The sequence below is a fragment of the Anthonomus grandis genome, chromosome 14 (assembly GCF_022605725.1).
Source record: "Anthonomus grandis grandis chromosome 14, icAntGran1.3, whole genome shotgun sequence".
NCBI classification, from domain to species: domain Eukaryota; kingdom Metazoa; phylum Arthropoda; class Insecta; order Coleoptera; family Curculionidae; genus Anthonomus; species Anthonomus grandis.
Genome location: NC_065559.1, coordinates 2240548 through 2266157, shown reverse-complemented (window position 1 = coordinate 2266157; position 25610 = coordinate 2240548). Strand labels below are relative to the sequence as shown.

General features: G+C 32.0%; 2 protein-coding genes across 8 annotated transcripts in view; one reads left to right on the top strand and one right to left on the bottom strand.

Moving 5' to 3' along the window:
- LOC126744715 (fasciclin-2-like) overlaps positions 1 to 5743 on the top strand; it is a 34352-nt gene extending 28609 nt beyond the window's left edge. Inside the window, exon 12 of one of the 2 annotated variants that reach the window (XM_050452254.1) lies at positions 1772 to 5743. In XM_050452254.1, the coding sequence (XP_050308211.1) occupies positions 1772 to 1877 (106 nt within the window). In that variant the 3' untranslated portion in view covers positions 1878 to 5743. Of the gene's footprint in view, positions 1 to 1762 lie in introns of both variants that reach the window. The other variant, XM_050452253.1, reaches the window with a different exon arrangement.
- Positions 5744 to 8062: 2319 nt separating this feature from the next.
- Positions 8063 to 25610, bottom strand: part of LOC126744712 (anoctamin-1-like) — a 28516-nt gene continuing 10968 nt past the window's right edge. For all 6 annotated transcript variants that reach the window (XM_050452244.1, XM_050452242.1, XM_050452246.1 and 3 more), the window contains 5 exons: positions 23888 to 24140; positions 18696 to 18855; positions 18466 to 18644; positions 13636 to 13935; positions 8063 to 11819 (listed from right to left, as the gene is read on the bottom strand). In XM_050452244.1, coding sequence (XP_050308201.1) covers positions 11689 to 11819; positions 13636 to 13935; positions 18466 to 18644; positions 18696 to 18855; positions 23888 to 24140 — 1023 coding nt within the window. In that variant the 3' untranslated portion in view covers positions 8063 to 11688. The remainder of the gene's footprint in view (positions 11820 to 13635; positions 13936 to 18465; positions 18645 to 18695; positions 18856 to 23887; positions 24141 to 25610) is intronic.

Here is a 25610-nt window from a genome sequence, read left to right as displayed (position 1 = left end):
TAGGCTATTATTGGAAAAAGTGTATATGGGACCCAAAATAGCATTGGCATTTCAGCAAAATATATTAACGGAGCAACAAAAAAATCTTTCAGATTAAAGTGTTTAGAGTTTATTACTAAGTTGTACACAGACATGAAAGCATGCATTTTCTTTGTTTAAATCTAGTAATGCAGCTTTAAAATTTCTGGTGATTTTTCATTTTTTTTCTGGTGAATTCTATTTTTTTGACCTGGCAACACTGCGTGGATGTGTGGCACGTCGTCTGGCTCTTAAATTGGACGCATGTAATCTTCTTCTAACAGTCTGATTAGAAATTACCCTCCCAGTAGCATGCCTTAAGTAGCTGTTAATTCTCGAAGCCGTAAATGTTCGGTTTCTTCTTGCGGTTACTGTTATACAGGGTGCCTCCGATCAAGTCGGCACTATTGGTATCTTACTTAATATTTAAGATACAGGGTCGGTTAAATTAGCAAACTAGTAGGATTTTTTCTGTTGAGTAAAATGGTGAAAACAGAAATAAAATTGAACATCGCGTTTTCGAGAAAATGTGAAAAATGTACTTTTGTTAAATGGAATCCCCTGTAAATTTTTACATAAATCAAAAGATAATAATTTTCTTAATAAAAAAGTTTATTTACACAAAATAACACTTCAAGTGCGAATTACTTAAATTCGCTATTTTTGACATACAACTTTTTTCCCATGCACCCGCGAATTAAATAAAAGAATTATTTGAAAATTAGAAGAAAACTTCCAGGAGTTTCCAAAAGGCAAAAAACCTGGAAATTAATTAACTAAAGAGATAAGGGATTCCAAAAAAAAACAATTAATTTGAAAATTTATTTAGTGTAAGAAAATTTAAAAAATTTTGAAAAATTTCAGGGGTTCTGAAAAAGGATATTTCTTAAAAATGTAATTTAATTAAAAAATTTAGAAAGTTAAAAACCAATTTCAGGAGTTCTCAAAAAGGCCGAAAAAAAAAACGTGAAAATTAATTTATAAAAAAAAAATTGAAAATCCAGGGATTACAAAAAAAAAGCCAAATTTTTTGGAAATTTATTTGGTATAAGAAAATTCAATTATTTTATTAAGGAAAAATTAAACAATTTCAGGGATTCCAAAAATATTTTTTATAATTAATTTGAAAAAAGAGAAATTTAACAAAGTGCCAGGGGTCCAAAAAAAAATGGACAAGCTTTTTGGAAACTGGGTTAACAAAGGAAGAATTTTATAAGTTAAAGAAAATATTCTACGTGCTCCAAAAATGTGTTTTTTTTTGGAAAAAGACCTTGAATATTCCAGGGGTTCCAATAATTACCATAATTTTTTAAAATTAAATTCAATACATAAATAAGCAGGCAACAGTTTTAAAAAATTCCAAAAAGTTTCAATATTAAAAAATTCAATATAAAAATGTTTTTTTTTTTTGAATAATGATAAAAAAAATTCCTTTGTTTTTATAAATTTATATTAATACCATTAAAAAGCCTCAAATGACGGTTCAAATATCTCACTCTTTACTCACTCTCTTTAACCTTTAATTCTTGTTTTTTTTTCAAACATTTAGTACTTCAAAATTCAAATACGTTTTATTTGCCAAATATCAAATTATACAATGATTTTTATTTTGATAGTACTAGGCTCTAATTTCATAAAAAAAAACATTTAAGCCAGCCAAGAAGCACAACCCTAATAATTCAATAACATATTGTTAATTAAATAACGGTAGTCTTTCAAGCAAAATAAAACCTAAACATTTCAGTTATTTTAGGGAGGAGGAACCGTTGAACGAAGAAAAACGACTTACTGCAGAGTTCAAAGGTCGCCAAGTGATCACACGAACCGGCGAAGTAATTGGCAAACATTCGGCGGTATAGCAATGCAATTTCGGTTTAGTCATTTTATACGAGAACTCCAAATGTAAAACCAAAAAAATCTGCTTGAAAAATTGACGCTTATTATACGAACTTTTGCGTTGCTATAAGTTATATAGGAGTCTTGTGTGTTAGCGAACTGTTTTTGGTGCAATAGCTTTTTCAATAATTTTTTTCTGTGAAATATACTAATTGTTTTATAGGAGCTGAATGAAAAACGTACGAACCAAAGAGTATTTTTAGAAAATCAAATTTACTAAATGCGTTTACAGGGTTACTTAATGAGTACATCGATAAAAGGGTGCTATTTACCAGTTATTATATCCCGCATCACCATTAGACTATTATACCAATACTCTCATATTTTTTACTAAAAATCAAAGACTGCCCGTAGCAAAAAAGTGCCATTTTCAAAGTAGGCCGCTGCTATTTTGGAAAGCTGCCAAATGTTTTGTACTTGCTGTGCTATTTTTTATTTAGTATTAATTATTACGATTATTTATATACAATTTGTAAATATTATTTATTAGGCTTAGTACTATTAGAAAATTTGGTTAGAGCTGCAAACATTTTTTTTAATTGCAAATAAGGGGTGCAGGAATAAAACGAGGATTTTTTTTGGACCAGAACTTAATTTCTTATATACACGATAAGAATCGTATTTTAGAAGTAATTTATTTATTACATATGTGCATATAAGTAGTTATTTACATCTTACAGGTATTTCATATCATTCCTTAATATTTCCAAGGCATTTCTTGTGTTTTAATTCCTCAGACATTTGATACTTATTTTTGAAATAGTTTAAATTCTGGGTCTGTGAGTAATTCTAGATCTCCATAAACAGAAACCTGCAGATTCATAAAAGATTTCTATTTATTTCCAAGAATAGCTTTGAGAGCCTAAAATGCCTGGAATAATTGAAATATGATTTTAAAGGTCCATGGATACAAAAACTGTATGTAAAAATGACTCCAAACCCCTGGAAAGAAAACTACTTTAGAACCTTGGAGTAAGATTGAGATTTTTTTAAAAATGTTTGTAACGAATAAGAACTTACTTAAAGGGTTTAAGGATACCTAACCTAAAAGAAGTAAAAAATTCCAGGAGAGCTTCTTAAATAACGTCATACTCTTCTTTTCTTCATTCTTCTAATGAAATTAGAATTGGAAACTTCTAAAAAGTCCGGAGAAGTTTCTAAACAAATATAACCAAAGACATATTATGAAATATACAGGTCCAAAAACTGAACAACATGGGGGTGGTATGACATGATGGTATGAGGGTGTTATTCTTGGAGTATTTAGCGGATTATAGGAAAAATGCATCGCTTCATATTCTACGGGAGATAAAGGCAACTTATACATTTCAGTCGATGCTAGTTAATGATCTTAAACACTCGCCAAATTGGTAAAAGAACGGTTGAAACAAGAAAAGATACAGATAATGTAAGTGGCCATCTTCAAGTCCAGATTTAAGTTCAATCGAGAATTTCTGGATGGCAAACTCGGGAATGGTCAAAAATATTGATGAGTGGAATTAAAAACGTGTTGAAGACTGGATCAGTATACTGCGACTAGTATAGATAGAACAACAATCGAAAGTTTAATTAAATTGCTTAGATTCAAACGGTTTTTTATCTAAATTTATATTGTAACTATGGGTCCGTTCGTAATTTGATTTGAAGGTTGTTTTTGTACAATTGGAAATTGCTGTAATTATCTGCATAAACTCAAAAGAGGGAAAAACTGAAAATTGGGAAACTGCAGTAAATAAAAAATTACCTCAAAGAGTCGTGAAAAATATGAAATCTGAAATAACGTTGAAAATTTTCTTCCTCAAATGCCTGGAATAACATGAAAAATGTCTCCCAAGTGCCTGGAATAAATATCGAATTACTTCCTGATATTTACAGTATTTTTTTTAAGATGTTTCAGGTATTTGGAGTCATTTTCTATTTTATTCAATTGATTTGAAGTCATTTAAAATTTTTTCTGTTAAAAACTATTCCTCTTGATTGTCTTTCTTATATTCAAAGCAATTGAAGTGATGGCTTATTTCCCTCAAGAGTTTCACGTCATATTTAATCTTGAAGTACTTGAAAGTTAATTTCTTCCTGTTGTTTGAAGGTATTTCTTATGTTCTTGGCCTGTGAATAATCCCAAATCTTTAAGAACAGAAACCTGGAGAATTGAAGACAGTTTTGATGAAATTTCTTGTTTTTGAAGCAGTTACGATGGCTTATTTCTTCCAATAATTTCATATCATTTTTCGTCTTGAGGTACTTGAAAGTTAATTCGTTGAATACATTTAGGCTCATTATCAATTTCTTCCTAAAATTTGAAAGAATTTCTGATGTTTCCTGGAGCGTTTCTCAATCTCAATCAATCCCAAATCTCCAGGAACAAATACCTGAAGATTTGAAGTAATTGTCGATTTTATTCCAGGCATTTGGGTTCATTCTACCTCTCTGCCTGATATTTAAAGTAATTTTTAATGTGTTCCAGACATTTGACACAATTTTCTGTGTTTTTCAAACGCTGCTCATTCTCTTGGGCTTTTAATGAAATTTTTTAGTTGTTCCAGGCATTTGTGCTCATTTTCCATTTTATTCTCATATTTTCATATTGTCTAATTATACACGTTTATAGAACCATTTCCAGAGATATGAAATTCAATTATCAATATTCAATACTAAATTGCTAAAAGAGCTTTCTTTGGAGAGTTAGTTAAGTTTAGTTCAATTCTAAAGTCAAAATAGTGAAAAATTATGGAGCCACATTAGGTTTACAAATGATCAGTTATCATAACTAAAAACTTAGAATTAAATAAAAACGTTCTGAGAGTGAGACAACCATTAATATGGGAAAAAGTCCTGGTCCAATTTTGTTCTGTGATATTTAAAGCTATCAAAGCAGTTGAAGATATTGTTTATTTTTTTCAAAGATTTCAAGTAATATTTAGTATATTCCAGGCATTTGACATCAGCTTTTATGCGTCTTGTTAACATTAAATTGTGTTGTCTTAGTTGTTCCACTTTTCAATTTATTCCAGCCATTTGCAGTTAATTCCTTACCTTTTGATGAATATTTGGGCTACAGACACAAAGTCATCTCTTGGATCTTCCAGGCATTCATCGAGGTTATTTTCCATTAAATTTGACTTATTTTATTCAAACATTCGTGCCATTTAAAGTCTTGGTTTACTTCTTCTATAGGCATTGTTCCAGGACTTATCATGAATATTTAAGTTTTTCATATATTCCGGGAATTATTTATTTCTTCCAGGCATTTGAATTTTTTGATAGTGTTTATAAAACCCGACCGTTCTAAGTACATCATCGAGAGACACAAAATAATATTTTAACCGGTTTTATTCATGTACCCTTTGGCATATACAACGAATGTTTTATATATTTACTAAGAACGATTTTGAATTAACTACTTCAGGAGCACAACAATATATTACTTCTTTTTTATATAAGACCCCATCAAAATAGTGCAAAGTATTCTTTGAGCCAATATTGACCAATTTTACAATATAAATGTTGTAGTGCTTCTGGGTCAAGCTCATTTACTCAATTGTGATTGAAATGTGCTTTTTGTGACTTAATTAGTTTAACATTCCATTATTAATGATAAGGTGTGTGCTTACTGTGCATTTGTTTGGCATTTATTTAATTATATATAAAAAAAACAAACATGTCAATGTCTGAGGTAAATCGGATCCCTCCGTCGAAGTGTCGCCTGAAACTCTCAAGTGTGTATATTGTGACAAAATAACTATATCAATTTTAATTAGCTGAAAGATGATATTTTTGGTTTATTTTATGTAGCTTTTTATACCGATTAATAAAGGATAAATACAGATATTGCATTTTTTTTTAAATTAATTGTAAAGTATACCATTAAATGTTATGCAGCAGAAGAATGACACAATGTACTCCACTGAAAATATTTAAAAAAAAAACACATTTATTTATTAAAAAATGCTTTAATTATTTTATTGTTAATAAAATATTGTCTTATTTATTAACTATATAATATCAATTTTTAACACGTACATTATTGGTCCCATTTAATAAAACACAAAACAGTACGCCTTTTTTACATAAAGTAACATTCTGAATAACAAGAATAAAATATACTACAATTAAAATTCGAGTAAAATAGTTTTTGGCTAAGAATATACGAGCATTTACTATACAGAGTGATTAATTTAATGGCATACAGTATCAACGAATATAATTTAAAAAATCGATTGAATAGAACAGTACTAAATTCTAAATATGTTTTTTTTAGTACTGTGAATATTTAATGGCGTCAATTAAAAGTATTGATACTATAGATCGAGAGATTGACCAAACTGGTTCTTAAAAACCAAATCTACGATATAAAACCAAACACCCTGTATAAAATATTAGGCTTAAATATGATTTAGTTAAAAAGCTGCTTCATGTGTAAAACATGAAACTGACTAGGTCCTTATGATGTATACAGGTAAGAGATAAAATAGGAATATAATTATAGTTAAGAAAATCAATGGTGGTATGAGTATCCTTTAAATGAAATAACAAATTACTAACGTATGATTAGTTATAACAAGATTATTCGTAAGTACCGAGAAATATTACAAGTGATTATGTACATTCGGGGTAAGGATGTAAAAGTGAATATTTCGATCAAGTTTTTTTATATCCATATGCAGCAAGCAAAATATTATATTTTATCACCGAACAATAACAAGACTAGAAGGTTCACTTAACGCTCCGCCTCTTCTTATGCCTATCTCACTCGAATATCGGACGCTACTCTTTTTAAGTCTCTCGAAGTCGCTCCCAGGCGAAATGCATATACCGGCTGTCTGATATAGCATATTTAAAGTAGTATAACAGTTGTCTCACGGAGTAGCTATTTGTAGGTAGAACTATACTGTGCTAGAACGTTACAGCGATTGTTTTGCGATTTGGTTTTATTAGGGATTTTATTAAGGATTCTGATAAAATGCCACGAATGTGTTGTGTTAATGGATGTTTGACTAGAGAAGGGACAGAAATATCATTGTTTCGGTGGCCCAGGGATGAACATAGGTAAGAATTTATAGAATAGTTTTAGTATAATCGTATAGTTTTGAATGATAATTTTTTTAATATTTATATTTTATGAATAATAGAGGGTAATAATATTATTAAAATGAGAGACAATAATAATAATAATAATAATAATAATAATTTTTTTCCATATTCATCAGTGTAAAAGAAATTGTAAATGATATTTCTAAATGTCAACTTTGGAAGCAGGCTTTGGGATTCGTTAATAATCATAGATATACTAATATGACTCCAGAAAAATGTAGTAATAAATTAAGAGTCTGCGAATTACATTTTCCTCGGGAAACCTTAATGCGTAATACCGTAAGAACAAATCTGCTGTATAACGCTGTCCCGTCAAAAAATTTATGGCAAAATAGCAGAGAAACTAGTGTGTTCATTTTTTATACAAATAAATTTACCTTGATTTATTTGATGAATTGTAACAATTTGTTATAAAACATTATTGTTAAGATAAAATAAAAAAATTAATATTTCAGGTGAGGCTAGAAGATTAAAAGAAACAAAAGCAACACAAACAAGTGTAGAACAAGTATTATTCAGCAATGAAACAGATTAAGATTACTGTTAATGTCGTTTTTCTTATTTTTTAGTTATATGTATGCATGTAATGTATAATATAATAATTTAGGATATGTTATAATTATGATCTTCAATCAATTAAACAGTTTAAAATATTTTCTTTTTTATTTAAATACCTACAGCTAAAACAGAATGGATCACAATAATATTAATTACATAGTTTGATTGTTTTGAAACACCCCGGTAAGTGAACCTTTATTTTATTTTGATGGCCAATGCGCCGTTAACTGTCTGCATTACCCTCGTACGAGCCGACACAGCTGAACACTTGCGTGGTTTTTTTGCGATCGGCGGCTCGTATTTGAGAGCGCTACTTCAAACACCCTGACCGAGAGTGGGACTTCTAGTCTTGTTATTGTTCGGTGATTTTATATTATGTTTTGGTAAAAAATACACTGGGTGTAATACCTTTTGTCTCAAACGGTTTTTTTTACATTAATCCCTGAGGCGGGATATTTATTTAAAGAATAATAACCAAGAGAAGGAGGACTTGGGGTGCATTTTTTCACACACACTATTTTTCTCTACAAGATAGACTACTTGTTTTACGCTGGTTTATAAAGGCCATGCTATTTTTTTCAAGAAAGGATTCCCTATGATCACCATGTATTTAAAGTTACATTTTTAGGGCCAATTTTATTGTATTTTTAATTATTTCAAAAAGAAACTTTAGGACTGAAAACAGAGTCCGTTTTTACATTTACTCAGGATGCAACGATCTGCATTGATCCAATAACATGTACCACGTCCAGTCGAATGTAAGTAAATTCGTCTGAACATGTCAAAACGTTGAAAAAATATCGTTGATCTGTTACTGACCGTGAAATAATATGTTAATTATTTTTAAAATTTAATTATTACATAAAAGGGAAATACAATTGTCAATTTTCTAAAACTGTACTTTCAGAAATACGGACACTTTTCATCCTTATCCGAACACCGATATATGTACATAAAACTATGTATAATACCATATACAAATCCTTAAAGTATTTTGATCATGGTTTTTTTTTTTAATATCTAATAACATATAAGTAGGTATTTAAATTATTAATTTGATGCAGTTGCAATAATGGTTCAACCATACATTCTTTCGCAATTACATTAATGCGGAAATTACATGTAACTCTCATAATATCGTTTTTTTTTTGTATCAACTTTGCTAAAACCAGTTATCTTAAACTTGCGGTTTATTTAAGTAATACAGCTGAATTATTGGTGATTTACCCTTTTTCTGCAAAATATTTCATAGATGTGTGTATTTTTAGGCCTAAAATCGCCTTAAAATAAAGGTTAATGCATTATTGCTCAATTTTGGGATAAGATATGAATAACTTCATCGGAAAATGAAGTGGGAAGAAAATGATGAGGAAATGACACTGACAAATTTTCAGTGCTTATTACTGAACGCACAATAGACCTAGAGACAATCCAATACAGGGTGTTTCATAACTATGGCATCATACTTCCGGGGGTTGTTCAGTGCAACAGAAGAATCCATTTGAGTATAGGAACCCATGTCCGGAAATGCGTACACCACTACGGTCCTAAGACGCGTTAAAATTTATAAAAAACATTAATTACCTAAATAGGATCTGCTGCATTTATTTTTACCTTTTGTACATGATACCATAACAACAATTGTTTAAAATCAACGCTTATCAACGTCAATTCTCAATGTCATGTTTAAAAATTTTATAGCTTACAATTTTTAAACATTTATTGCTAATGGAAAACTTTACCAACCAAGAATTGGCGGATATGCATTTGTCATACGGAGCAACAATCTGAAATGCACGAGCAGCATCGCGGTTGTATCATGAACGTTATCCCGAACGTCAGCATGCTGAATGCAAAAAGTTTATTGCGGTTCATCGGCTGCTCGCTGAGACAGGCATGTTTAAGACCCAGATGCATGATACTGGTGTTGCTCGAACCGTAAGAACGGTCGAATTTGAAGAAGAGGTGCTTCAGCGAGTTGCCGATGAACCATCAAATAGCACACGTGATGTCGCTAAGAATATAAATACGAGTAACGCTTCTGTCTGGCGGGTACTACAACTCCAAAGTATGACTGCAGCCGATTATCATCCTAGAGTTCAATTTTGTCGATGGCTTCTGGATCACATCATTGCACAACCAAATTTTTTACGATATGTTTTGGGGACCGATGAAGCCTCTTTGACAAGAGACGGTATTTTTAATAGTAGGAATAGCCATGTTTGGGACGAAGAAAATCCTTATGCAATTTTTCCAAGAAAACATCAGAATCGTTGGTCTGTCAACGTATGATGATTATTTAATTGGGCCATACCTCCTACCGGAACGGTTAACAGGACCTATTTATCTAAGTTTCTTAGAGGAAATTCTCCCATAACTCCTTGAAAATATTCCGCTAAACGTTAGACAGCAAATGTGGTTTCAGCATGATGGAGCGCCGGCTCACTTTGCTGTACAAGTCCGCGAGTATTTGGCTCAGCGGTTTGGGCACCGTTGGATTGCCAGAGGTCGAGCAGTTTCTTGGCCTCCTAGGTCACCCGATTTAACGCCGCTCGATTTTTTTCTTATGGGGACATGTATTTAGTATTTATTCTACGAAACTCCAGTAGAATCAGAGCTACACTTAATTGGACGAATAACAGCAGCATTTGAAATCATTTAAAACGAGGATCAAATTTTTAGTGTAGTCCGCCGAAATCATTAAATCGGTGTATTGAGGTTGGAGTAAGACATTTTAAACAATTGTTGCGATGGTATCATATAAAAAAGGGAAAAATAAATGCATCAGATCTTATTTAGGTAATTAATATTTTTTCTAAATTTAAACGCGTCTTAGGGCCGTAGTGGCGTAGTGACTCATTTCCGAACATGGGTTCCTATACTCAAATGAATTCTACTGTTGCACTGAACAACCCCTAGAAGTTTGATCCCATAGTTCTGAAACACCCGGTATATTAAAAAAATAACGGAGATACATATATTAGTTAAGGTCAAGTACAAGGTGTTCTTAGGTTCACAAAACTGCTTGCCCTAATTATTTTGTGATTAATTCTAGTCTAATTTCGTTGGACTAGAAAACCATCCACAAAAGACATTAGATGGTACACCTCTTATCTCCAGAAAAGGCAACAGATCTACAGAACATCTACGGAAATATTCGAGTGCTGTAGAACTTAAGGACTCTATGCAACATGAAAATGAATATAATTTTGCGAATAAGAATCCTTCTTTTTTGTAGAAGCTCTCTTGAAAAGTGCTATTATCGAGGCATCATTGTATATATTGTGTAACCAATGAATCAGTTCTAGAACAATTTGGAAAGCAACCAGAAATGTTAACAACAGTAAGAACTAGAAAAGCAGCGTATTTTGTACACCTAATGCAAAACGATAAATATTGTCTATTACAGGATAAACACCAGAAGAAGACAATTGTGTCATGAATGCATATTTTCCATGATTTGTCAATTGGGTTACCCCATACACCTGTTTTAAAAGACTTATTTATATATAGGATGCAGAAATACACATATCCAGAAACGTTGTTTTTGCATTACTTAAAAGTACTTCTAAAGGCACATTTTAAGGCCGTTTCGACACGAGACTTGGACAAAACCGGGTATTATGCAATATTTTCATAAAAATAAAAAATTTAAGGATATTTATAAAAATTGACATAATAGCATATCAAGCTTAAAGTCATTTGAGAATATTTCAATCTGCAGGAAACGTTCGCTACTCACAAATTCAGTCAGCTTTTGGCCCGGTACCGACGGGTTTTGTCCAACTCTCCCCCATCTATTATAAAAAATGAAGTTTCACAATAAACTCTAAAAGATTTAACATTCTTAATGATTAGGTACATAGATATTTTTTCCTTGAAAAAAAAACCTAAATAGTCCCTTTTATTCTGAAAAGTCGTTAAGCTATATAAAAGCGGCAAGAATGAATATTATACCGGCTGTTACAAAATTAAGTAAGCACATTTTAAGAGCGTATTGTTGAAGTCAAAATAAGATTTCCATTATCCAATAAACGTGCGTCCCAAAAAGCACCCAAAACATATTTTGACTCGCACAATACGCCCTTAAAATATCCGTATCGAATTTCGTAACACAGCACACTAACTATCGTCCATGTCATAATAGGTGGTTAATCTCGGATTGTCCCCCGAACCGTTACCGTACTCGCTTGCGGTGTCATGGTATATCGTTGAACCAGAGGTTATGGAATCCCTGTTTTTTCGTTTGCGTACTAGAAATTAAAAAAAAAAATAGTCGCGTAAAATAACAAGGAGAAGAAAATTATTTCCAATAATGGGGTCCGGTAAAGTTAAAGGGACGTCTAAAAACCGATTTTTTTTTTGAAAATTTCTACATAGATGTAATGTAGGTAGGTAAACCTTGAATAGAAATAGAACATGTAAACAATACAACAGCATGAAAGGAAAATTTCATGAAAATAACCGGAAAACTGGAAGCATAGTGATGAAAACCCTCTCAGTTTTAGGCATTTGTGGTTCTTTATTATCCTAAGAATAACCAGGGCTGAAAACAATAAGGCCAGAGACTACAACATAGTCAACGGAGAACTAGGTATAACCTATAAGAAATCAAACCTTTTCAGGATACTATCAGGCTAGAAACCTCTTTAAGTTGGTTTCTTTATATATAAAGCTTAAAATGTATATTTTTATTATGTAAATTATAAATTTAGATGTTAAAATGTTAACGGAGCAAAATTATCTAAGTTATCTTATAAAAGACTGCCTGGGCTTACCCTTATTACTATAAAATAAAGACAAAATCTTGTAACTTCGTTACAAAGTTTTTCCATATCTCTGAAACCATAAAAATTGGTCAATTTATTCCGCTAAAAATGGGCAACTCATGATGTTCTTTTGGTTAGTTAAGGCTTTAAATTTGAATTAATACCATATATAATGATCAACGTGATGGCTAGTCGAAAATAGTTAAGGGTGTAATTGTGAATTGTACGTAAGTAGAAAATCCTTTATAACTTTTAAAATTTTGCATTTTTTTACTTCATCCTTACTTTTTTATCAATAAAACGATCAAAACTCAATATTCTATGTAAAAAATTTCAAAAAAAAAATCGGTTTTTAGACGTCTCTTTAACTTTACCGGACCCCAATACAGTAAAAGCTCTTTATTCGCGATACCTTCATTCGCGTGTCCACTATTCGCGGATTAAAAAAATGCGACCCAATTCCTATATTCGCGGCTAAAAATTTGTTTATTCGCGGATCGAATCAGTACGTCGGTGTATATATGTACATATTGATAAAAAGTGTTCAACGGAATATCCTTTGTAAACGTATCGTCAAATGGACTAATAAAAAAGTAAAATTGACCTATTGATTAATATTGTTAAATGATATATTCGCCGTATTGGTTCCTTTGACACAGGCCGCTCTGACTACAGGAAATAACGAAGAATCTGTGCAAATTCAAACTTTGACTACAAACATGGACGAGATGGGTTCGAACAGATAGAATTAAGTGACATTCAGACGTTGCTTGAATCGCAAGTTGAAGATTTGACTGAAACGGACTTGCAGGGAAATGTTAAATTCGCGGCCTATTAAAGAAGAGGCTTCAACGAGCACTGGAAACGTGACATTTAATTAAAAAAATCTTAGCGAAGCTTTAAGAATGGCAAATGAACTTTTTTTGTGAAAATTGATCCATCTATGGAACGAAGTCTTATTTTTAAGAGGCAAATTGCTAATGCCACTGCTGAATATCAGTATGAATTGAAGGAGCTTTTAAAAAATGATAAGCAAGAAAAAATTACAAATTTTTTTAAGCCATTGCCATAATTAATCAATATGGTCAGAAACTTCAATTAAATTTATTTTTTGTATATGTATGTATGTACTTGTTTATTAATTTGTCACTTAAGAACGTATTCCTTATAATCCCATATAGATTACCATTCCATATTCACGGTTTCTTTATTCGCGGCATATGTACGGAACGTATACCCCGCGAATAAAGAGCTTTTACTGTAATGGCCCATAACGGGAGTTATTTAATAAAAAACTTACACGAGCTCGCTTTCTCCCGTTTGGCTCTATTAGTTTCACTGATAATAATCTCGTTCACTTTAAATGCTTCCCTCTTGATCCGGTCGTTAAGTTTCTTGCTCACGTCAGGAATGGTCCATTCGATAACGGTCACGATGAAACTGACGAAATTTTGATAAACCACGACGAACGCCAATCTGGCGGCCAACACGTGCCAGAACACTATGGGTCTTTTGTACTTTTGCGGATCGTCGTATGAATTCCGGAAATCAGCGTAACGACATACCGTTACGTTATCGTAGTTTTCTATTGGGGCGTTTTCTAAAATGGCACATATTTGTATAAAAATTATATTAAATCATAAAACTGTACTCAAAATTCTATTTATTCTATTCTCGACACGCTTTAATCTTCTACCGAGGAAAGATGCTAACATCGTTAGATAAACACACATGTCGAGAATAAAATAAAGAGTTTTGGTTAGTGGTAAAATTGCTTTATGATTTAAAGTGTCACACTAAAGGTTGTAACCATAAAACTATTAATATTAACCTAATAAATACAGGGTTACTTTTACCTAATAGTAACACCTTATGTATTTTTTACGCATTTAATAAAGAATTGTAGTAATAAAATAATTGTAGAGTTACTTGAGCGAGCGCATCTTCTATTCTCAGATTCTTCAGAATTCTCTAGATTTGTAAAAACGCTATCTAGTCTTTCTGACAAGTCCTTTCCTTTGAGACCTCTTAAAAAGAAGCAACATAACCCCTGGTCTACCCAAGGCTTGCGTACATCTGCTAAGAACATGCGCTTATTATCTCATCTTAAGAAATTTTCAGGCAGCGCTTTTTTTCATGAGTACGTAAGACTTTACAAAAAGATTTATCAGAGAACTTTAAAACCCGCCAAGGATATTTACTATTTACTATAGGAGACTGGCTAAATCTAAAAATGTGGCTATGGAAACATGGTCGATTGTTAATGCTTTGAGAAATAAGCCTTCTTTGTCGAATACTATCTCCACTTCATCTGAAAACCTTAATGATTATTTTGTAAATGTGGCAAATAATTTAATGAGTACCATAACTCCTTCCCATGATCCACTTTCATATCTTCCCATTGCAAATGAGAATTTCCACAGCTTCTTCTTTACGCCCGTAGTGTTACCAGAGCTTTGCAGTTCAATTAGGGAAATCAAAAACAAAGGCTCTTCTGGAATTGATGGAATTACTCTCAAAATGTTTTCAAATCTGCCCGAATGTACATTATGTCATCTTATTACTCTAATTAATCAGTCTTTTCAAAAAGGTGTTTTTCCTAACTGCCTTAAGTTGGCGATAATAATTCCACTACATATATGGAGGAGACAAAGATCAGTCTTCCAACTATCGCCCTATTGCTCTTCTTCCCACACTTTCAAAAATTAATTATTGAAAGATTGGTTAAAAAAAGACTTCAATCATTTTTGCTAAAATATAAAATACTTACTTCCCATCAATTTGGATTTTTAAATAACAAATGCACAAATGATGCTATGTTTTCTCTTTTTAATAATGTATACTCTAGCTTAAACAACCAACACCCTACAGCAACAATTTTCTGTGATTTTTCTAAAGCCTTTGATTGTGTTAATCATGACATCTTATTAAAAAAGTTGCAATATTACGGGTTCAGAGGAGCGCCTTTTGAATGGTTTAAGTCGTATCTCAGTAACAGAAGTCAAGCTGTGAGAATTGATTCGACTATGTCTTCTTGCAAGCCAATACAAAGTGGAGTGCCTCAAGGTTCCGTACTTGGCCCTATTTTGTTTCTTATCTTCATCAATGACATTGCTAATCTAAATATTAACGGTAAAGTCCATCTATTTGCTGATGATACTAGTTTTACCTAGAGTGATCCGGATATTTCTAAACTTCATAGAACCGTATCAAGTGACTTAACTACTATCAAATCATGGTGCGACTCTAATCTCCTTTGTCTCAACATTTCCAAAACTAAAATGTTGTCCTATAAAAATACCTTGCAATCTTTTGTACTTGGTAATGCAACAATTGACGAAGTTGATTCTGTAAAGTTTTTGGAGACTAACTGTTGACAACTCGTTAAAATGGGACACACATATTGACTTTTTATCAAGAAAATTAAGTTCCGCTCGTTTTGCGTTAAGATCAATTTCTAAGGAGCTTAGCCTGTCTACTTCTAGAACAGTTTATTTTGCCCTTTTTGAATCGCACCTTCGATACGCCCTTCCATTCTGGGGTACATGTAGTGCAACTCAATTTGACCGTATTTTTAGACTACAAAAGAGAGCTTTACGTTATATACTGAGACTTAAATACAGAAGTCATTGCCAGCATTTCTTCAAAAAATTTCAAATATTAACTTTTCCATCTTTATTCATATTTGAGTCCCTTTGTCTAATACGCAAACACGGTTCAGCATCTGATAGGCCTTCCCATAGTTATCTACTTAGATACACGGAACATGATCTATACCTGCCTACCCCACATTCAGAGTTGGTCAAAAGTTCCATATTATATAATGCAAAAAAAATGCACAATCATCTGCCATTGGAAATTAAATCCATCACATTGCATCCATCAATTTGCATTTCGTAAAGCATTAAAAGCATTCTTACTGGAGAGAGCTTTTTACACAGTTAACGATTTTTTTTGTAATCATTGATTTGAAATTTCGCACTAGCAGATTATGTATTTTTACTATCTGTACATGTTTAGGTATACTGCTTTTTGTAGCTATTTTAGGATTTTTTATAATTTTTTACTTTTTTAAACATTTTTTACATTTTTTTTTAACGTATACATTAACATTGACATTGTATACATTAAATTGTATATTTTATAATAATATTTTTGACTACTTACAATTTCTAAATTGTATTAATCGGTATATATTGTAGATAATCTATTCTATTTATTTATTTATATTTTTTTTAAATTTTGTTTTGTTTTTCTTTTTTTTTAATTGTGTTTTGTTTGCATTTTTGTGTCTTTTTTGTTTTACAGCTTTGTCTACAAATTGTAACAATTTCTTGACAATAAAGCATTGATTGATTCTCTGCTCGATGTTTACTGCCATTGTAGATGGATTACTACAAACAACTCCTTTATAAAACCCCATAAGAAAAAATTTTAATTTGTTAAGTCAGGCGATCTGGCTGGCCAATTATTATAAGACACTTCGAGAAAAATGTGCAGGAGCTCTGTCCTGTTGAAACCGCAATCGATTTCTAGTAATTAATGGAACATTCGCAAGTAATCTAGGCAGTTCATTTTAAAAGATTTGAAGGTACGTAATGTCCTTCCAATAATTCCACCTGCCGCATGAAATAGGGGTTTTCGAATGGATAATAGTGAAAGTTGTGTCTATTTACTGAGTTAAAAAACATGGAGTGGTTTTGTAATTCATTTTTGCTCCAAGTACAAAATTCAAGTCGGATTTGTATATCACTATCAAAAAGTGCATGGATGAAAATGATTCAATTATTCACTGATGATGCACTGATCTTTGCAACTGCTCTTCCGATATTTACTTCACTTGCTTGGTGAGGATTTTCGGTTACCATTAATAACACATCTAATCTTGCTTCTGATTAATAACATTCTACCTTTGGATAACAAACATTGTCTCACCCTGTCTCCTAGAGATGAGCGATATTTCACTATCGGTGATTTTGTCACCGTGATTTGTAAATCGCCAATAACGGCGGTGACTGAAATATTCATACCACGGCGACCGGTGATTTCGAGATACCTGTTACCGTTCCAATAGTGTATATTGTCATGGAACGACTTCAAGCTAAATGCGTATGACGTATGAGTGATGCCTGATATTTTTACAGCTTTTAACCACAGCCCGGCCAGTTGGCCCGCCACCAGGCGACTCCTTAAATGTAAATATTAAAAATACAGTGATCACGGTCACCGTTTAAAAGAACGGTGATTGCCGAATCTCGGTCGCTAATCACGCCGTTCCTAATAAATCACCGGATCGCTCATCTCTACTGTCTCCACGAATCTCGGTAATAACCTTCTCAAAGAAATTGCATCTGGACATCTCCTATCAGGATAATGTGCCCCATACATTCGAGACGCTAAAAGGCAATTATTTTCACATTCACCCAACGCAAATATCATGTCACGCAAGTTCGTCCTTGCTAAAATACACTTTAGAAACAAAGTTACAGAAATTCAAATAACTGAATATTTAGTTGATAATAAAGACACAAAAATTTATTTAGGAAAAATGATGAAATATTTTGCTTGGCAACAAAAAATACTATGAAAATAGCTATTTTGTTTAGAATGCAGATTTCCTGGTTTGTATTTAAAAACTTTATATCTACAGATAATTATCGTGAATATTTTAAGAACGATTGAATATGTTTACATATTAAAAAAATTCATTAATTCTTGATTAAATGCATAAAAAATATACAAAAAAAGCGAGAAATAACGCTTTGAAATTCATAAAATTTGAATGATAACTACGGACACCGTGTATATGACAGAAAGAAACCATTTAAGTCAAAGAAATCCTCCATTCTTCTAGAATCCGAATTTAACCTAATACTGACATTAAAGTAACATTTCTGATGTCAAGATAAAATTAAATAACGTAGTGCTACACTTTTTTGAAGCACCCTGAATATTTCAGAATATTTTCGAGACACGCGCTATCACGGCCCAAAAATTTTAAGAGGTTAGAAAATGTTAATCTTTTTTATAATAACAAAGAAATCTTTTTTTAGGCTTTATGAAAGACTGACGCACTATTGCAGGACCCTGTATAAGAGAAATAACATAGATAATATGGTGTTTTATTTACCTGGCTTAAAATCGCTAGTATTAAACTGGGCCAAGGTAAAATTTAAGAATCCCTCCTCGGTATGTTGCGGGTTAACTCTTAACATGTACACCAGCTTGGGTATAAAGTTCGACGAAAACGCTATGATCATTGCGTTCGATACTATAGCGATTCTTCCTATAACTGCTAAAATGTTATACCTGCAAATCATTTGGGTGAGTTATAGGATGATAAAATGATCATTTGTTTACCAGACGCCGATATTTTTAACTCTTTGAGGCACCGGTCGTCTATAGTATTTAATGAACTTTTTGGCATCGAGTCTCATTTCGAGAACGTTATTTATAAGGGCGAATAGCGGTGCTAATGGGAAAGCGGTGACAAATAGGGTGACAAACCCATATTGGATAACTAAAAATAAAATAATATTAATTGTCCTTGTTTATGATACATGGGTGTACATGTTGGTACACTACATAGCTATAAAGGCAATGTAGAGGTTTAAGTTATAGTTACTAATTCACCTTACCACTGTATACTAATTTATTAATCTATATGTCACTTTGATTGAGTTAGCCATTTTCGGAACTCGTTTTGTCACTTTTGCTTAATTTTAAGATATTCTAAAAAACCGTTATTTTGTTTCTTGTTTACTTAATTTTTTTATTATTTACTAGTAGTTTATAATAGCCTAAGAGCCCGCGACACTCATAGGGAATTGTGACATGAATAATAACAGTGCATAGCTTGGACACGGGCGAGTACGGAACACCTTTGTCGACCGGGCAAATCCTGTGCCAATTAGTATAATTAATTAATGAAAAATACAAAAATCTTGGTTCGTAACGTCAAAGTTTACTGAATAAAATATAAGTTGCTTCACTCGGCGAAAAACCTTTTATCTTTCGATCTCAAAGGCGGGCCGCCGAGCTCCTCGCCGACGGGGAACTAGCAAAAAATGTTAAGGGAAATTCTGGTAAAAGGTACCTATTATTTTACGAGTTTCGTCTAATTCGAACTGTAGGGGAAGACGGAGCACGATTTTATAAAGTATGTATCTTATTAAAGGTTGTTTTGGTACGACTGGTTTCATTAGGATTTATTTTTAAATCAAAGTCAAAAGTTTGTGTGAAAAAATGCATATATTACTGTTACTAAACTTAACAACTAAAGATAGACATAACTACTAAGTAATGACATGTTTTAATTTTAAATGATTGATTACTACACTTTTTGACGTTTTTGTTATTTTGTCAGACTAATAAGAGCATTACCAAAGACATTATAAGTAATAAACGTAATGTTTCATTCATAACCAGCCCAAAAATGTGGAATTTTATTGTTTTAAAATTAGTAGTGAGAGAGAAAAGGATGGAGAATGTGTTGTTAGTACCCCTTGGCAACAATGCATATTTTCAATTAATTTTTGTTTGGTTTGTTGCCAGTGGGGTAGAGCTTATGCACTAGTGCAAATAATATTATAATAATCGACAAATTTGTAATTTTCATTTTCCCTCCCTTACAAATCGGGTTAGGATTGTGTACTATACAAATAATTTTCCATATCTATACGCGTTGTTTTCGTCGCTCTTGTGCAATTTTAAATAGAGGCGAAAAATGTCATTACATAATTAATTAACCTTAATATTTTTCATGTGACAATGCTGGTGGTAAAAATACAAAAGTCTTTTGCTGTTTAAACGTAAACAAATAAACTTACCGATGAAACGTTAAATTTGAATTTTACGGCTCTACTCTCTTTACCACACAAGAATGCACCATGATCGTTTATTGTGGCATTAATTTTCTCCAAAAAAGTACGAAAACAACAAAAAACTGATAAAACACGCCCTTAGACTCAATAATTTAAAGCGTTTATTTGTTTTAATTCCTTGGCAACATCGCTCGGGATTCATTCATTCATAATTTTTGACAGAACTCGAAAAATAGTAAAACGTGCGTGAGACTGTAGCGCAACATTGCCGAAGTGACTAAATTTTGAATTGCTTCAAGATATTTTTGTATTGACTGCTGCCTTTATTAATATTTTTGCTTTTAAATTAAGTCGATTTTTCTATGAATTTTATTAATTTTCGATTAGTTTTTTTTCATTATAAGCTCAGTTATGTTTCCGACTCCAAAGGTTATTTGAGTCGGAAAGGTATTACATTTTTTAATACTTAAAAAGCGTATAAATAGCTTTGGCAAAAGTGCAATATTGTAAAAGAAGGACAAAAGATTGAGAGGAAAATATATTTTGCCATTTTAAAATGTAAACAATGTAGTCTCTTAAGCTGGATTTATAGAGACAAATAAAGTAAAATAAGAAATAAAATAAAAATAAAATAAGAGTTAAATGTACAAAAGTTCTATAACGCATTTATATAGCAAAATAATATAAGAATAAAATAAGAAGTTGACCAAAATCCAACTTTCATATTTTATTTTATGTAAAAACGAAACTGCGCACGTTATTTTGGTCACAACACCACAACACACCCTCTCAAGACAGAGAGGTACTATAACCTAACCTTATTTGTTATTTTATTATATATATAAATATATATATATATATATATATATATATATATATATATATATATATATATATATATATTTTCATTTTTCGGACATCTAAAAAACATTAAACCACTTTCACGCTTTGTAAAACAACTATCTACCGAATAATAAGTCGACATTTTAATATAATAGATTATAATAATTTGGCAGTCCACTGAGTCCACCCGGTACAACGAGTAATAAAACGCTCGCACATCAAAACGATTTAAACTCTACTCACTGTGTAACCCAACAGATTCGATTGTAGGAGCGTCGCCCGGCAAATGAAGTGAGGGGCGGTGAATAGGTAATTCGGCGCGTGGAGCCGAGTGAAGCAACTTGTATTTTATTCAGTAAACTTTGCTTAAAGTCACCAAACTGGGATCAATATCTATGGTCCCTAAGATTTCTATTGCCACATATTTTCCTGGTAGTCCAGTATTTTTTTCAATGATTTGGTTATTAGAAAAACTTCTGATTGTTTATATTTTTTTAACTACTATGTTTCTGTTCATTGCTTCATAAAATATTCTAAAACTGTCCCTCTTCTTTTTATTCGATTTCAGTTTCGTTTCTGCTATTACCCTCTTTGCTTGAATAAAGTTTTCCTTGGTAGAGCTTTCATTTAGGTACTTTACATTGTCCACCAGTTTTTCTTGGTCAATTGATGACCCCTTCCTAATAGTATAGTTTGCCTAGTTTAATTGTTTCTAATATTCATTTCTGTTAATATTTTATCTCTATATTGCTCCCAGTTTTGGCTTATTTATGTTCCTACTCTCTTTTCTCATTATTTCTTTCATTCTAGGGCTTCCTACTTTTATTTTTATCTAATCTCTATTGTTCCCCTTGAGGTGAAATAGATTCTTGGCTACATCTACTTACTGTGCTAAATCCTGTCGTCCAGCCTTGTTTTATTTCTATGTCCCATACCGTTCATTTCAATTGACTAGTAGGAAGTCTTACCAAATATATTTGTTGCAGGAGATTCTGGTTTAACTGTAGATTTATTCTACAAATATTGAATAATGCTGCGGAAAGGACACCTCTCATGCTTTTATTGTATCCTTTGTTTATATTCCGGGATTATGCTATAAGATGGACTTTCTTACATATTTTCTCTTTTATTATATAGCTGCCTATTTTCGCTAATTGCCTTTTATTGACTTGTATACTGTCCTCCTTGGAGTTTTCAGAGTTAGAAATTCCTTCCTATGTACTAGATACCCTGTTTTTTTTTACTTTGGGTATCAAGTAAATAAGACACATATAGTCTTATTTATTTTTATGTATTCATGTTCTTTGATTTTGCAATTAAAGCATTTCTCTGTATGCTTTCCACACTTTTTTTCCCTCTGCATTGTCGACTTGTTCGTCTGTATAGTAGCGGTGTCTGTATATACCGGCATAACATTATGATCTACCATCATCTCTAAACCATATATTAATTCAGTTTTCGGGATACTGTTTTGTTTGAAGGTGAACAGGCATGTACCTGTACGTACATATATTACCTAAATTTTCTCATTTGTGGTTTCTTCTATTAAACCACTTTGCCCTTAATACCTCTGTGAATGTGTTCCTATGAACATTTCTCACTATCCCTTTACGAGTGACATTGTGTTCTGGCCCATATGCTAAATAATTTTTATTTAATTTCCATATTCATCAGGCATCGATATAATTCTTCAATTCCACTATTATCTTATTTTTGTCGTTAGATGTAACCCTGCAATGTTCTAATTACTTGTTACCTGAAAAGCTTTATGGAATGACTTTCATATATCTGCATACCTCAACACCTTTGTAAGATTGCAAGATCTTATCAATCTTTCTTAGTTTCTTTAGTTTCTCACCTTTATGCACTAATACATAAAATGAGCAAATGATCAATTAGCAAGCACGCATCCGATTTCCACGGGAACAATCGCCAAAAAAAAAGTAGAAGTTTTAACTACTTAATTTTGAAAATGTCTTTCGACTATTGTTACGGAATCTTTGTACATTTTAACAACCATTCGTTACAATACATAGGAGTTTCCTGTAAATTCCATACTGGCATTCTTTTTCTCTTTGTCTAACTTGACAGCTGCATGGTGTCGTAAAAATTACACTCTGGTTTGGACAAACGTTATTAAAATAGCACTATTACAGGTTAAAAAACCCAACGGCAATATGATATAATATGACTAGCTGAATGCCCGCGGCGTTGCTCGCGTGAAAATAAAAGAAAAGTCGAAGAAGGCCTCCAATAATAGTAAATGCAATCCACAATACACAAAAATAAAATCCGAAGCCTCGCCTCATTAATAGTGCCTGCAACCCACAATTATTGTCACACCGTTTTTCTTGAGGTCAAGGGGCGCGATTAATATAATATAATTATTATAAAACCAAGACGTCACAAATAATCTTAAAAATGATTCGTTAGATGCAGAGCGAGCGGTAAGACAGTCGAGTCACCTCTCGGGTATCAGTCTCGCATGGACCCGCCTTGTTGTTATGTCTACCAAAATATAAATAATACAGAGGCACTTTTTCAATCGTATTTATTAATCAGTTTTATGCCGCTATGCGATATTTATCAGATCGCTAACACCCCTTATCGGTGGAATTGCAAAAAGTTCGTTCTTATACGGTACCTACATTATAAAAGGAACCCGTTGGCAAAATTTCACGTTTCTAGCTATTGTAGTTTGGGCTCTGCGATGATGAGTCAGTCAGTCAGGACAAACTCTTTTATATATATATATAGATACAGAAAATCTCAAAACGCTTTTAGTAGCGTAGAAGATTACATAAAAAAACTTGTTAAAAAATGCAACGAAAAAAATATAAGGGTTTTAAATTAAGAAATGTGATCCATTAATGGTTTAATGCTTACCCATTTCCAAATATTCAGAAAACAAACTGCTGGAATCCAAGTCGTATAAATTATAATCGGACGCCATCTGATTACTTTCGATTAGGTGTCTCCGTTCGTTCTCGCCACCTTTTTGTTTCGAACTTATAAATGTCGTTAACATCCGATAACAGACCGGCAAAATCATTTCTAAGACGCTCGTCACCGCTTGTTTTCCGATCATGATTATCGCCAGTTGGATGGTCAGTTCCATTAAGCAACCACCCGGATTACACTGAAATATAATTATTAGTTAATTTATTTTTGAAAAGTAAGATATCCTAGATGAATAGATGAGGTGTAAGTAAATTTTAAGATTGGACAATTATAATGGGGTTTTTCGATGAATGTATGTCATAAATCATTTTTCACTTCTTAGGAAATTAGTTCTCAATGCATACCAGGAATTTAACCTAATTTTTCTTTTAAAGGGTTCCAGGCATTTCCCAGTAATTTGTCAATGTTCAATAAATTTGACTGATCAGCAAGTAATTTTTGATATAATCAGGAATTCATTTCATTTCAGAGTAATTCTGAGTAATTTGTGATTTGATTGTATAGAATCTAAAACAGTTCATCCTCCCTTTCTTATCTAAATTTAATTGATTGTAACCATCTTGCTACATCAAATTATCAGTGCCAAGAATTACAGAAATTTAATGTAATTTTTTCAAGTGTTCCAGACTTTTTATTTCCATTTTTAAGGAATTAAAGGACTACTTTATTGTATTTCAGAAGCTTTATACGTAAAATAATATTTAATTTCATTAGAGACATATGGTTGAGGCATCATTTTCCTTCTCTCCTGTTAATTAAATTTAAATTTATTTACACACAAAAATTGTCAAGCCTAATCGTGTAACAAGTTAGTTTTCTTATGCTCTTCTTGTGTAACAGAGATTGGGAATAATTCGTCATTTTATTTCAGTCATGTATTATTTTATATTTTATCACAATATCCTTATTTCGTGTTTTTTTTTCCAACATTTCAACTTGATTCATATAAATTTGCTAACCATTAATCTACTGTGAATGATACAGTACCATTAAGACCACCAAAGACAAACCCCCCAGAAGTACTATACTTTAAAATATTATAATTAATTTATATTTCCTAAAACTTAGAACAATTGGACATAGTTATGCATAACGCGACCAAGCGCCAAATTCGTTTTTTTGGTATTATTGTGTCATCTGACGGCCAAATACCATGTTTATCTACGAAAAAAATCTCGAGCGTTTGAAATCTATAGTTAAGGATATATTTTAAATTAAACTAAGCGCCAAACGGTTTATAACATTATAGTTGAATTTTGCATAAAACGACTAAATGCCACGAAATTGCATAGGTCAATTAAACGCCATGATACTGGGCGCTTGGTAATGCAAATAGCAGTTAAGTTCGTCACGTGATCTGGCACCGAAAAATAGGTAATATATCACGTGATATTTGTCAAATTTTGATCGTTTTTCTCGCAGATGCATGTACCGAACTTACAGCTAGGAAATATCAACAGACGTTTCTTGAGTAATTTAATTTAAATTTTCAAAAAATGCTGACTGCTATTTTACTAAATCGCGCGTATGAAATAAATTTAGAGGTAAGTAGATACCAATCTATCTAGTGCTACTATGAAATGGGGCAGTAATAGAACTTTTTAGGTAATCGTTAGTTGTTACAAAGAAACTCTAGTTTTATTTGAAG